We start from the raw sequence: 15,267 nt of genomic DNA, 5'->3' as shown, positions 1-15,267 counted from the left end.
TTGTGGTCACTCATCTGTGATCAAGCTGCAGGGGGATTAATGTCACGGAGGCAAAGTGTGGCTGATGGCTGGAGCCCTGGACCTTCCACTGACGGGATGTTTGTACATTCATATACACTGAGTAACATGTACATTTACTCATAGTTGAGGAAACTTTCGAGCAACCTTGGTCCGTCTATTTTGTGCAACTACTCTTCAATCGTAATTGTAATTTTCAGTCTACTACGTTTATTTGATGGCTTGAGTTAAAACACATGATAAATTACAACCGATTACAGCATGAAACGGTTTTAAATCAGCTCCATCTGGATGAGATGCTGCCTGCAAGTTAGCGCATCAATAATTTAACACTCTGAAAGGGGCCTTCTTTCACAATTAGCACTTTTTGGATATTTTTAGCCCAAAGATACACTGTGAAGAAATTCAAGCTTTGAACTCCCGGTTAAATAAGATATCATTGGGTCTCTGTAAAGATGTGGTGGAGACAGGTCTCTTTAAAGATATGGTAGGGACAGGTCTCTGTAAAGATGTAGTGGAGGCAGGTATCTGTAAAGATGTAGTGGAGACAGGTCTCTGTAAAGATGTGGTGGAGACAGGTCTCTGTAAAGATGTGGTGGGGACAGGTCTCTGTAGAGATGCGGGCACAACAGTCTCTGATTTCCTGTCGCTTGGCCAGCCTTAGTCTCATATATATATTTCATTACATTAGCCAGGAGCAGCCTTAAGTTCAAGCTGGATTAGCACGGCTCTTATCCTGACTCATGTCATCTCTTTCCTGGGGTGGTCCAGCTGGTCAGGTCGGATGGTTGAAAGATGCTATTGGCAGTGATCGTCCACTGCAGATGCTGTTTTTTTAATCTGGAACCCATGTCTTTTTTTTAATCCAATGCTTATGAATGTCAGATAGAAAAATTTAGCAACATTTGAAGGAGCTACCAGCCTCTGCATCTGCTTGCGCCACACTGTACAACGCTAGTTTTCCCAAGAAGAGACATTTTCTCAATAATTTTGTTGATTACAAGGCAAACTTGGCACTTGCCTGGATTTGATTTGCCAATCCACGGCATTGGAGGAAGTCAGCGAAATGAAACTTTTCTGCCAGATACCTTGGCATCAGTAGCCCCATGATGCAAAAAAGTGAAAGTGAAAAAGAGAAATTCCACTCCAACTTTCCGAGAGAGCTCCAAGACAAATTTGTCTTTAAAATACTTTTTTCTAAAAACCAACCGCATCCCCAAACTACAATGTACATAAAGTGACAGGATCTGTACTTCTAACAGCACTTTAACATAGTTGAATTGCTACTCTCCCTTCAGTAAAGGATCTAAATACTTCTTCGACCGCTGCACACATACGACCGCAACCACCAGCATCCCTTTAACCCCGGCCGCTCGCTCTAGCGCTGCAGTTCAAAGGTGCTTACACTCACACGTTCCCTTTGTGTGCACGTGAATGTACGCTCACTCACATGCAACCACAACCGCGAGCATCCCCTCTCCCCTCAGACCACCCTGCACCCCATTACAAATCCATATCGACCCGCCGTCCCTTCGAGCCACTGTCCCAGCACCGTCCTGTCTCCCCCTAACCCCCTCCCTGTGGAATGCTAACCTAGCCTAAGTGTGTGTGTGTGTGTGTGTGTGTGTGTGTGTGTGCATGTGTGTGTGTGACAGTGGTGGAGCCAGGCTGGCTGTGTGGGCGGCCGAGTGTTTCCAAACAGTGGAATCTGTCACTGACACCCCTGGCAGAGCAATAAGCAGCGCCTTAATGAGCTCAGCAGATCACTCAGCGCACAGGGCCGACACACACACACACACACACACACACGCACACACACACACCCTTGCACGCGCTCATAGGTGCATGAATATTAGAAATACAGACACAGAATCACCTATATAAGCACATAAAATGGAATTAATGGGCGTAATTATGCTACTAGCGCCTGTATACACCGATGCACCCCAAGATTCTCGTTAAGCAGCGAAAGTGGAAGAAGCGAAGCTAAACAAACAATTAAAAAGCAGGAAACAGTGACTTAAAATAGAGACTTCGTCTTGGACGCCAAGCGCCACTACTTCCGGTCTCTGTTGACCATTCGTCGCCCTGCAGACGAGAGCCATCGCTCAACGCTTCGCCGCTCGCTCTTGATCGAATTAGAACGCAACATCGCCTTCAATATTTCTTGATTATGTCACATATGCATGTGCCAGTGCTGACTCAGCCCTCCATTTGTCTTTTTTTTTTACCCAAATGGGACAATAGTGTGTAATTGGTGACCACCTGCTCTTAGAATCGAATCACGCTCGCCCTGTATTCAGATTTGCCTGCGAGACAGCTGCGCTTATGATAAACACAATTACCCCTCTGCGTGACACGTCGGTCATACACGCAATAATCTGGCGTCATGAATCTTCCTGAGTTTTATGATGACAGCCAGCTTTAACGGGGACATCTGATAACGAGGAACGTGACAGGACACGTCCATTTTTTTTTTACGATGGCTGCCGGCTGATGATGCCAGATTTCCTACCGCGAAATAATCGAGCTCCAAACCCTGCATGTGACGACTCATCTCCACACGTTTATCTCACCGTCTTCCCTCGATGTGAAGTTTTCCAGCCTCCCCCCACCCGCCTCCTTCCACTCTCCGCAAACTAATTTTCTCACATGGTTAGTGTCATTGTTCATTTAGGACATTAGTGACAGTGAATGTGGGGCAAAGTGGCAGCGATGGCCCCGGCTCTAAGTCAGCCCAGTCCTTTCTTTTCCCCTCTTTAACTGAGCTCCTGTCACCGGGACCCTTTTAATTCCCCCTTTCACCCCTCCGGTGCCCGCCCCCTCTCGCACTGGTCCTATTGGGGAGGAGACAATAGAGGGTGTCCCCCCCTTCCTCTTCTGCCTCTTCATCCCCCCTTCTCATCTCCCTGGGCCCTCGCAGGCGTCCTGCCTGGTTGAGGTTGCGGGCTCCAGGCTGCAGTTTGTCACAGCCATTCAGCTGAGACTGATTGTGATTGCGGCAGATGGGCTGGAGCCTGGTCCGCCACTCGGCCCGGGCAGACCCAAGCACTTCTCTCTTTCTTTCTCACCCCCTTTTTTTTCTCCCCCTCTTGCTTTCATATTCTTTCCGTCGCTCCCTTGATCTTGATCTCTTCCTCGGTTGTCCTGATCTATCTGTTGTCAGTGCTTTCTCTTTCTTTCTTGGCGTTTTCCCAATAGCTCTTCAGATTATAATGTGCGGCCAGCGCTTTCAGATTCATCAACTGGAGATTGTCTCGTTGGGTCTCAAAATGTTGGCTTAGTGTGGACAGACGATCAAACCAGAGCGACAAAGGTCCGTTACCTTCAAAGAAAATGTTATCTAACGGCGTCTGAAAGCCCCACACCTTTACGCACTGATTGCCCAGTTGAATCAGGATCTGAACTTTTCTTTTTGCTCTGCTTTCACGCCTTGCTCCTCTTGATGACCTTTCAGGGTAGCCCTTCGAAATGTGTTCAGATTAAAGTGTGCAGTTAGCGTTGTCAGATTTATCAACTGGAGATTGTCTTGTGAAGGCTCTCTTTTTGAGTTTCAAAGTGTTGGTTTAGTGTGGACAGATGATCACACTGAAGTGACAGAGATCTGTTTTTTAAGTTACCTTCAAACAAAATCTTTGACACATTATCTAACAGCGCCTGAAAGCCTCTATCCCCACATCTTTCTGACGACAATGCCATTATTAGAAGCTTTCCAAAATAGGCAATCCAACAAGCCCAGTCACTTTCCACGCTGATTGGCCGGTTCACGCAGGATCCAAACTTTTCTTTGTATAATGACGTCCATCACTTCTGCTTCTGCTCTCACGTCTTGCCCCTCTTGATGACCTTTTGCCCTGACTTCGAGGGTCGCCCTTCCAAAGACTTTCCTTCAAGCGAGGCTGGACGACACATCGCACCCAGTTCATTTTAAACCTTTACTGTCGAGGTACTCATAAGCTTTTTGTTTTCTCTTTTGAACTCTTCTTCTCTAGTCTCTGTGTCCTCTTTGCCTCCTTGTCTACCTCTGTATTTGCACCAAAAGAGCCCAGTTAGTGGAGCATCCCAAGTTGGCTGCTTCTTGCTTGTTCACGTATTGGTTAGACGACACATCGTACCCTGTTCATTTTAAAGCTTGCTGAGATCTTTATTGTCGCGGTACTCCTAGTCTTTCTTTTTGTTTGTTGTCTCTCTTTCAACCTCTTCTTCTGTTGTCTCTGTGTCCTCTTTGCCACCTTTTCTGCCTCTGTCTTTGTACCAAATGAGCCCGGTTAGTAAAACATCCCAAGCCTCTTGCCTCTTGCCTGCTCACGTCCCCTTGTTGGAGTTAAACCCCCCTCGACTCTGTTGTCACCCCCCAAAAACTCCTCCTCCTCTTCCCTGCAAACCCCCACACCAACCTCGCCTCTCCTCCCCTGAGGAAAGAGCCACCTTCACAAGAGGCAGCGGCGCAGCCGTCTCCCTGAACACATGTTAAACGTCCTGCAAAGCCCGAGGAGGAGGGACGCAGTCAGGGGAGCTGGAGAGACAGAGGAAAGAGATAGAGGCAGAGACAGAGTGAGCAGAGAAATATTCTGAGCAGAGATAAAAGCCTGGAGGCGGGGTGGGCGGGAGGGAGGCACACAGAAGAGCCTGTGAGCGTGTGTGCTGGTTAGAGAAAGCATAGCGCAGAGGGAAGAGCGTATGTAGCGTGAAGGAAGAGGAGAGCAAGCGTCGGGAGAGTCAACGCATGTTGCCAGATTGAGAGAGACAGGGAGGGTGGAGGACAGAAGCAACGAGGAGAAGGAGAAGGAAGTGAGGATTGTGAGTGCTCGAGGGTGCAGAAAGGAGTGGAGAGGCAGTTTGGTCTCAGTCAAGTAGAGAGAGAGGCAGGCAGGCAGGGAGCAGTGTAGAGCCGGCAGTGCTGCATTGTGGATGTAAACTTTATCGTCTGCGGGATCAGTGGGTAGCAGCTGCAACGCAGGAGGGAAGCGTGCTGGTGGATTACCATGTGTGTCCTCTGAATGCACCAGGATGCTGCATCTCCACCAGGGTAAGAAGCGGACAGTCGTCGGCATGCATGGCGCAACAAATCTGCATTATTGTCTTGTTGGTTGATGTACGTTGTCCTGGTGTGCGGTGTCTGTTCATGCACTTCTCTGTTGTCAGCTTTTGCTCAAGAAGGCTCAGTGATTTTTCCTCCTTAAAGAGCTGCAATTTCCCCTTATTATCCCAGGAGAAGAGGGCACATTTCATACAGTAGATCTGTACACATGTGCAGGGGATGATGCCTGCTTTGCGCTGAGCCCGATTAGCCAGTTGTAAGGGGGATTCGCGTTTCCTGTTGCTAGTGGTAACAGCACGGGGCCGGGGCGCTGCGTAAACCACTTTGATTCTGATTGATAACAGGAGGAAACGGATACCCGTCGTTTAAGCAGAGGTAAAACAATCGAGCGGTGCAGGGGATTTGTATGTGCAGGAATGTTTTTTCTTCCCACTGCTCCTTTTCTTTCTCTCTCTCAGGCAGATTAAGATTTTCTACCCGGCCCACTAATCCCACACTGAAATGACTGGTTTTGAACTGGGTGCGGATCTGAGCTGAATGGTGGAGAATATGGATTACGGGGGATATAGCCTCTCTGTTATGAACTCCGCAGCTTCTTATTAATGGGGCGTGAAGTGCTGCAGCACCAGTGTCCATATGTCAAAGTCACAGCAGGTCAGGAGGTCTTTTCCTCACACTCAGCTATATTACAGTGAACGGAAAAGAGGCGAGGATGCTGGCAGAGTACTCGCCAGTGATGCCAAACGTGGGATTCTGGACACTGGCTTTGTATTTTTAGCTGGATTTGTTATCTCTAAAAACAGAGCTGCGAGGGAACATGAGAATGAGAGCATGGGAGAGCATGGGAGGTATCATCGCTCTCTTTTCTGGTACTGTCAAAGTGCCAGGGAGAAATGCCATTCTCTGTCTTTTTTGAGGTTTTTTTTTATGCCCTGGGAACTGGTGCTTCCCCACACGAGGGCAAAAAATAGCATCTGCCATGTAGCGGATGCTTTATGGCTGGAGACGCCAATGGATGTGGGCCGATCTAAAATGCAACAATAGTCGAATGAGAGGGCAAGAAAGGACTGTTTCCAAGCACCGATTTACAAATCTAACAATGCATTATAGAGAAAAAGTTAGAATTGGACTGACCTTCCTTTAACCTGAGTTGTTTTACAGCAGTACAGTACTCCTGGAAGTCAAACTCCCTTTATTGCCATTGTAAGTGCCCTAAGCTATGAGACGCTCATGCATATTGCAAGGTGAACAGTGATGTTTGCTCAAAACAAAGACACTCCCTCAAGATGGTCTGGTCTTACACAACAAAACTGCTTTTAAATCAAATTCTCCTTCTGGATCCTTTGAACCTTGTTTATATGTAATCGAGTCATCAACAGTGGAACAAACGAACACGAATATAAACATGTGACACGTCAACTTTAGTTCACTCTTCAGATTTTATGTAACTGGTAATTTTTTGGGTCCAATTGACAACGAACTTCACGGGTTTTGGGTTAATTTTTTTATCTTCCTCAAAGAGGTTGTGTTTTCACCCATGTCTGTTTGTTTGTTTGTTGGTTTGTTGTTTGGTAGGTTGGTTTCATTGTTTGCTGGGTGGTTGGTTTGTTGGTTTGTCAGCAGGATTTCACAAAAACTACTGGCAAGATTTCCATGAAACTTGGATGGAGGCTGGGTCCTGGCTCAGAATAGACCCCAGTTACTTTTGTGACATTTTCATTAATTTTTCACTTAATAATCAATGGATCTCAATGAGGTGGCTGGTGACTGAGTGAGTGAGTGAGTACAATTTGATTATCCTTGATCTGATGAGCTTAAATTGTGGTTAAGCAGTTATGAGTGGTCTAAAAATTAAAGGGTCAGTCATACAGGGCCATCGAGTTTGATATTGGATTAGGCTTGATTGAATTAAAGGGGAATGTTTGGCCTTTTGCGGAGGTATGCGCTGGTTGAAATGCTCAAAATCTGCACAAACTAGAACAGAACTGGATCCAATGTTGTGTCATGAACAACAAGCATATGACCTATTATCCTTTCAGAAGTAGTGTTTTGCTCAATCAGATCCTCAAACTTTGAATCTGTCATCTACTGTGTATAGATAAATAAATAAAAGATACTATAAATAAATCTGTTACTGTACACAGGCTTTATCCCTTCTTGTTTTTGGACTGGGTACTTACCAAATGCTACAGTTTGGCCATTTGGTCGCGTTTCTGCCTCTGGTGTCCATTTAAAGCCTTTATTGGGAGCAGAGCAGCAGCCGGTGATATCATCCCCGCCACCAGGGCAGATGTGTTTGCTGCACTGGGCAGTTTGAGCCTGCTGCCCCCTGAAACCTACCTGGGGATTACTGGATAAGAGGATTGCCAAGTGGAGGGATTTGATTTTATAGAATTAAAACTGTAATTCTCTCCATCCCGACCACGCTGCGGTGCAACCATTTCTCCCACATTATTACTTTCCCCCCCCGGCTGCCGCGCTCTCGTCCTACCAACACGTTCCATTACTACATGATGTGTCCTAGTTTTGATTGAAAAGTCACGAGACGGGCCACGTTATGGCAGAAGTTGGCTAAAGTCTCGCATGGCCTACATGTTAGTGTAAGCTCTGAAGAGATGGATGTGAGAAGTTCACCAGTTTGAACAGGAAGTGTGTAATGGGACATTTTGGATGCCCAGTCAACAAAATTAAGACCCCTCCAGCAGATCAAACTCCCTTTAACCCCTCCAACTCTCGCCCGTCACTTTGCCTCTCACTCCTCCACATCCGATTTTCCCAACTTTTCCCTCCTCCCCATCCGTCCCCCCTCCTCCTGTATTCGCTGACCCTCAGCCAGCATATTGGGTTCAGGTCAAACTGAATTACTGAGGAATGTTCCCCTGTTCAATGGCCGGCCCAGTGGGCCTCAGCATGGGAGCACTTCCCCTTCATTGACAGCCAGGGGACTTTCATTTTGAAGGAGGGGGGGGGGAGCTCCTTCCAGACAACTTTCCCATATAATTCCCACTGTCTCTGAAATGTTCATTGGTACCGTGGAGCCGTGAGCCAAAGCAGCCGGTTTAATGATGTGTACGTGTGAGGCACATCTCAGGATCTCGCCAGCCTGAGCCTTGTTGAGACTCTGCCTCTGTGACTGCAGGCCATCCAGCTCAATTAAGGGTGCTTTGAATGCATTCCTCCCCTTAGCCTGCTCTACATTTATCTTCCCCCACGAACAGCACGTGGGAACTCTAAAAACAGCCCCGCAGAGCTCTTTTGGGCTGGTATGAACCTGTTTTTGCAAAATACATCATCTGAAAAAAAAAAAAGCTAAAATTGCTCAATAAAGGTTTCTGACAGTTTGCCAGGCTGCAGAGAGAAACATACTGCATCCCCGCTCGAGTCTGAATGTTAACAAGTCCTCGACTATCAGATGTCTTTTTTCTCCGTGTCTCCCGTTGGCTTAACTTAGAGTAATGTCACTCAGGGAAAAACATAAAGTTTAATGGCCCGACACAATTTATAACCAATAAAAGGCTTTTATTTGGTAGCTATCAATGGCTTACTGCGTGCACTGACTGTTTTGCCCGGAGACAAAGCTTCGTCCAGACACCCTCGCTGACTGTTAAGTGATGTCATTAGAGACGGAGCATTTCTGTGGTTTTCTAAACGGATGAACGCGCTCCATGCGAGTTCACCGAGGTGCGAGGGCTCGTGGGTCATCAGGCTGCTTTCTGGACTTGTTTTGCAGTCGGTGCCTGTACAGTGGCCGCGGTATGCAAAACACAACGCCGAATAAAAAAACCAACAACAGACGCACCATCCAATCAACAACAATCTTTGTTTACGTTGCTGTGATTTCAAATAGGAAAACTTAACAAATTGGAAATCAAGTTAACAATAGAGAAAACGACAAATCTGGAACTACGACAACTTGAAAAAGTAGGAAACTCGAGGGCAAATGACAAAACACAACGACATTAACCTCTAACCTCGATGTTCGATCATTGGTTGGATGGACGTTGTTATTGCTACTTGTTGTTTTGTTGTCCAAATTATCATTGAGATTCCTGATTTGCTGCTGTGTTTTCGTTACTGGCACTTCGGGGCCTCTTTAGTAGCGTGGCCGTGAAATGCGAGGTCACGACAACAAATAGGAAAACAACAGGAAATTGGAAATCAAGCGACCCTGACGGCAAAGCAGAAAACAAAACCATAAAGCAGAAATCACATTAACTTTTGCATGATAAGTTAAATATGTTATACCGACGAGGATTGTCGCTGATTGGACGAGGGGCCGTTTGTTGTTGTGTTTTTCTTCTTCTTGCTTTTCGTATGTGGCGTTGTGATTTGCGCTTCAAGGCCACCGTAGCTCAGGCTCCTTATATAATGCCAGTTTTCGTGCTCTCGGCTTGCAAACAACTACTTTTGTAAGCTTTTGTTTTGCATCTCCCGTTTTCATCCCTCAGAAAACTCACAAGAGTTTCAGTTTTTTGTGCGGAAAAAAAAAAAAAATCCCCAAATTGGATTTGTTTTTTAGGTCATAGCTGTGCACGCCAGCAGTTTACAAGATAATATGGTGTTGTCCTTGTTGACTCTACACCCGCCTTCCCTGCTGACACACTTTCACAGTCGCATGCATGTCACAAGTTTTTAGATCAAAGCAGTCAAAACCCACTTTGGAAGCCGTCTCCTCTGCTTTCATATTTCCGTCCTCGTCACGGTGATACTTTCAACGGAGTGGGACCTTTTACGAGGTTGGAAAGCAGGTCAGTGTCAGTGTATTTGAGGTTGTTCGGGGCGGGGAATGTCAACAAACTTCAGCTCCCCGCTATCTTGGCCGTAAATCACGGGATAATAGTGGGAGAGAGACGTGCAGGACATCGGCCAGTGGCTGGAGGTGTTGGCGCAGCTGGAAAGGAAACGGATAGAGAGGCTGCTGGAGAAGCTCACCTCCGTGCTGTAAAAAGTCCTTTTTCCAAACACCTCTCTTGTTGAGCCATTTGGTCTTTACAAAGAGCGCGGCGGCCTTTTAATGACTTTATTAACGGCATGCCAGAGCGCCAGAGCTGGAAAGCTATGGCGATATTCTCGTGACAACTGGAAGAACTGGGACCAGAGGGTGACTGGGCCCAAACACCAGCAAGTAGAATAGTTTGGACTGGACATTATGAGGTGAATCTTAAATCTAGTGATGCAACAACTTGTATGAAAGAAACCGTCTGCAGCAGCTGCCCGGCAACTCGTGCTCTCAAACACCCATGCACCCTTTAATGGGAGGCAGTAGAGATGTCAGACCCGCGGTTCGAGTGCTTCTATTTACCGTACCTTTGTGTCTATTGTATGTGAACCGGGCCATTTGTCTGGCTCTGTAAAGGGCTACTGTTTGCCCGCCCGTCTGAAAACGATGTGTTGACAGCCGGTGTAAAACACCCTTTAGCCTTTGCATGAGTCAGCAGAACCTTCTAGTATTACGGTACAGTAGTAAATGTGAGTCCCTGCTCTCCAATTACCTGAACCGAGGCACGCCAGAGTGTGAAGTGCAGAACAATGGATGAAACGTGTGACTTAGCTGAAGTGTGTGTGTGCTGTTTCACCACTGGACGTTGTCGAGGCGCATTAGATATTAGATATTCGCTGATATTTGTCGTTTTATACAGCAACTTTTATTGTTAAACTTTAAAATATCCTGCCTCCGTTACGTATCTTTGTCACAACTGTTTGATAGCTAAGTTTGAGGGATCGTAAGAAAAAATTTGTGTACATTGAATACTTGCTTATATCAGCATCTGCTTCTCTGCTACGCTCTGTGATCTACAGGTGCTCATAAAGGCGTCAGTATGCTTCATACGAACTGCTTGTCTTATCACCAAACAGCATCAGAAGCCTTCTCCTCCTGCACCTTTGCAATGTTGGGGACTTTTTGCAACTTTCCAAACCCCCAAACACTTATTTACTGTCATAAAAGACAAAGAAAAGCAGAAAATCCTCACATTTAAGAAGCTGGTGCAAACAAATATTTAAAAATTTTGCTTAAAAAGTTATTGACATGCATTGAAGGGAGACATCCAAAAGTTTTCAGCCACAGCAGGTTTTTCCTGCCGCCTTTACGTCTGCAAGAGACAAACTCATTTGCCTGGACGACACATCATTCAGTCCGAGCGTCCCCCGGCGTTAGCGTCCTCCTTTCCGTGCGTAGCTTCTCCTGAGATGTTTGCATGCGCGGCCTCCTGGCTTCCCTCAGTAACAGCCTTTGTTTACCCTGTCTGCATGGCACCTCACAAAGCGCAGGTAAACTCCTAAATCATGAGGTAATTGTAGTCCGGCGTGAAGGATGCTTTACTTAAACTCAATTATGTCTCGGCGTGTGTGAGTCAACCGTCACTGGAAAAACTTAAACACACAGACGCGGGATTATTACCTGCTGGAATGTGAGCGTGTGGCTGGGAATGCCTTATGATGAGCTCCATTTCAAAGCACAGGTATGTCTGAAGGTGTTTTACGGGAGGAAACTTGCTCCGTATCAAGACATCTTCCGTCTCTGCCACATCTGGGCTTGTTGAGGTCAAGCAACAGTGCATCTCTTCATTTTTGACTCATCTCTCTTTTATGATTTGGGACATAAAAGATTCAAAATTGCGCGTGAGTGTGTTTGCATGTCCTTGCATATCTTCTCCAGTGTGTTTGTACATGTGTGCTCAGGCGTGCGTCTGTGAGTTGCCCCCTTGTGTGTTTCTCACGTCTCGCCTCGTCTTCATTCTGGCGAGAAAACCTCTCCCCCCCCGTCCCGTCCCGTCCGCAAGTGGGTGCCGCGGCCATTTTTAAAGCACATCTGCTCATCCGCGGTGTTTCGTTTTTTCGTCTGGACAGGAATGCGTCTGTGGCTCGGAAACAATTGAGGTCAGGCCCCGCTCGCGGAGTAAGAAAACATTTAGGGAGACAGACAGTCAGGCAGGGGTAATCCACGCTTGGCGAGAGCATTCCTCGGAGCTCAGGAGGAGTCTCGGAGGATTCCTCACGTCTTGATTTTTTGCTGCTTCAGAAGTTTTCTGGAGATGCATTTTTGATCTCGTCTTGGCCTACAGAACGAGGGCGTTCAAATCATTGCCCTCGCTCTGATTTTGGCAGAGATGAACTCCCAGAAGTTGTTTACACGCGAAGACAAATCAGATCCATCAATCAAAACTGCAGTCAGGTTGCCTGTTGCCATTAAGTTTCACCACAATTAACATTTCCAGAGCTGATGCCCCGGAGGGTTTGATGTTATCGCAGAAGCGCGCAAACAACTCGTTCGACATGTTGACTTTGGAGAAATCTCGCTAATCGTGACCATCTCGACTCTTTCGACTGCATGATTCATCGCGGTGCGCACGTGTCCAAACACAGTCCGATAACAACGTCTTACATTCGGAGTTATTATAAGTGAGGGTGAAGTTATGTCAGGGTGTTTGGATGATCTTTGTGCAAACCTGCTTCAGTGTTCGCAAGAAATCTTTTGTCATGAACGTCCTTGTTTTTGTTATTTTCTAAGAGCAGAGTCTGATTAATTTTCTTCAGAGCATAAAGAAGGAAAACATCTTGTTCAGAAATGTCCCTCCTCACACAGTAAAGACATTTCAAGGCCACATGGCAGCACAAAAAGGCGTGTGTTCTTTGTGTGCTCGCAGCAGAACCTCATCACATTTCACCTCGTCAATAATTGATGGTCTGCCGTGGTGAGGTAAGGCTCATTGTGCCTGCCTGCCTGGCTGGATGGATGGATGGGTGGAAGGGTGGAAGGGTGGAAGGGTGGGTGGGTGGTTGTGCTGACATGTGGCTCCTGTTTTTTCCGGGGTCCGTGGACGGAGACGGGAGGGTCAGGAACCAGCTGCGGGAGAGGTGGTGGGAACAGGCGCAGGTCAGGCCGACGTTCGGCACCCACGATGGCGTTTCTTGGTGATTGATTGGACCCGCTTAATGCATTGGGACCAATTGAACGGTCACAGATGTGCGAGCCCCGCCCCTCAGACGCTCGAAGCAGATGAAAGTGTTTACACTGAGGGCTGAAGCTGATTTCGATGCCATCTCGGTATTTGACTGCAGAAAGGCTCATTAAAGCCTCGAGGAAACATCACTTTGATGATGTTGAGAGTGTTATTAATACGTGGATTACTGGATGGCGAAGTGGATCACAATGTGCGTTTAAAAAAAGATTTAAATTAAAGGATAAAACCGTGTGGGAACCCCCTACAAATTTGTGAAACTGGAGTGTTGCCAGGGGAAAAATATGGAGGATTGAAACCGAGTATAAATAAATTATTCAATAAATAAATTATTATGCGATTAAATGCACCAAAAAAGCAATATTAAAAATAAATGTAGGCATTAATCAGTTAACCAACCAACAGGGGTAACGTTGACCCCATGACCTGTTGTGAATGACAGCAAACACATTTGCATAATGAAAGTATAAAGAAATGTAAAAGAAAATACAGAAATACATACCTTTTGGGAAAAAATAGGGGCACTCAGTAGAGCGCGTACCTCTGCCAAGGCCCAACAATCCCCTTCAATTCAATCAACCCTAATCCAATATCAAATATTTAAATCCCCTAGACCCAGATTTTTTTTTGGATCTGTGTCAAATTGTACTTGATATAATATATATCAATCATAATATTGATATTATCCACTAATTTTTCCATCAAGATCCATGCACTATGCTGTATCTTGCAACGTTAAAGACAGTGGGGAAAAAAATCCTGGATCCGTCCCCTCATCCCGATTCACACCAAAAGTTGAAGGGGTCTATTCTGGGTCGAGACCCATCCTCCATCCAAGTTTTGTCGAAATCTGGTCAGTACTTTATGTTTAATCCTGGTAACAAACCAACAAAAGGACACATAAGCTTAACCATAAATATAACCTCCTTGGTGGGGGTAATACATTAGCAAATTCAATTAAAAAAGGAAATTAATTCAAAGGTAAGTAAATACAGAAGCAATATAAGAAAGAAAATCAGTTTATGTCACATTTATTGAGAAGTTTTATTTTTATTTTTGGCAGGTTAGATCCTCCATAAAAAGCTCAGTTTTTGATCTAAAAATACAAATCCAGACATTTTTAAATCCTCAGGTTGGCAACGCCGTTTTTCCCATCTCGACTTCCACCTCCTGGCAGTTGTAACTCTGTTTTCCTGTCGGCCTGGGTTGGATGTTATAACTTATCAAACGCCTCGATAAGCTCATTGTCCCGCCGACGAGAGGCTGGGGTGAAATTTTGGACCGGTGCGGGATGTTACATAACACGAGCCGTAGGAGGATTAAGGATGGGAATGACCGGTCCGGAGTCGGAGCCAAAACATGTAGCCAGAGTCTCTCTGCACAGGATGCCCTATGTGTGCCACGGGGATTGCGTGCGTATCAGGGCTCTTAACTCAGCAGGAGTGCAGACGCTAATACATAAATGCATGGCAGCGCCGCTCTCATCCAAACATTTATGCATCCCTCCCGGCTAGTCTGTGTACATTTGTGGCTCAGGACGATTGAAATGTTTAGCTCGCCGTGAGCCGCGATGACAATATTAGAGAAGACGGTTTATATTTATGCATCTTTTATACATCCTGATGTCTGCAGATATGTCAGTGCGAGTAAGCGCTGCGGCATTATGTGGCGTTTAATCTGTTAACATCTTTCTGTGCAGAGGAGAGATTAACCAGAGTTGATAATAAGATGGTGTGCAGCACTGCGAGGCGAATAGGAAACTGAAACGCAACATGCAGCACTTTTTTTCTCTTTCATTATGCGCTTAACAGCAAACAATGTACAATGGATTAAAGCACCTGTATGGAGGAGCCCGTGATAACAGTGATGAAAACACGGCTAAACGTCTGCCTCCCACAATGCAGTTCAAAGCAACGCGCCGTCCGACGTGTCAGCTCAGGTTGGCGAGCGCTCTCGGCGTGATTGATCCTCAGCCTCTGACAGATCGTGTCCTTGCATGCCGCCGCCGCTGCGACGCTCTGGAGCAAACAGTCGGCTGCGCTGTCTGAGCACGGGGAGGGGGTTTACACCAGAGTGTGAGCGGAGGAACCGGGGTTGATTTGCTGTGAGGTGCGACGAAGCTGGTGTCACAATCACTGCTGTCTTGTCTTATCTCAGAGGAGGGGGGCATGTAGAGCTTTTGATGCTGCTGGAAATGCATCTGAAAATGCATCTGAAAAGAAGGGAAATGATGTTTGAGGTGTGCAA

General features: G+C 46.3%; 1 protein-coding gene and 1 long non-coding RNA gene across 5 annotated transcripts in view; one reads left to right on the top strand and one right to left on the bottom strand.

The window, feature by feature from the left end:
- LOC311253344 (nck-associated protein 5-like) overlaps positions 1–15,267 on the top strand; it is a gene marked incomplete at its 5' end in the record, with an annotated part of 154,179 nt that overhangs the window by 62,526 nt on the left and 76,386 nt on the right. Inside the window, one exon of one of the 4 annotated variants that reach the window (XM_084347244.1) lies at positions 4,695–5,047. The exons of 2 other annotated variants lie outside the window; for them this stretch is intronic. In XM_084347244.1, coding sequence (XP_084203370.1) covers positions 5,019–5,047 — 29 coding nt within the window. Of the gene's footprint in view, positions 1–4,694; positions 5,048–9,787; positions 9,808–15,267 lie in introns of those variants that run through there. One more of the 4 variants, XM_084347245.1, reaches the window with a different exon arrangement.
- The window catches only part of LOC311253346, a 95,214-nt gene continuing 94,039 nt past the window's right edge, over positions 14,093–15,267 (bottom strand). The window contains exon 3 of the long non-coding RNA XR_014621674.1: positions 14,093–15,220. This is a non-coding gene — a long non-coding RNA (uncharacterized lncRNA). The remainder of the gene's footprint in view (positions 15,221–15,267) is intronic.

The sequence above is a fragment of the Pagrus pagrus genome (genome assembly GCF_965226575.1).
Source record: "Pagrus pagrus genome assembly, chromosome: 24".
In the NCBI taxonomy this organism is placed as follows: domain Eukaryota; kingdom Metazoa; phylum Chordata; class Actinopteri; order Spariformes; family Sparidae; genus Pagrus; species Pagrus pagrus.
The sequence above is the reverse complement of the archived record's forward strand: the minus strand, read 5'-3'. Positions and strand labels throughout refer to the sequence as shown.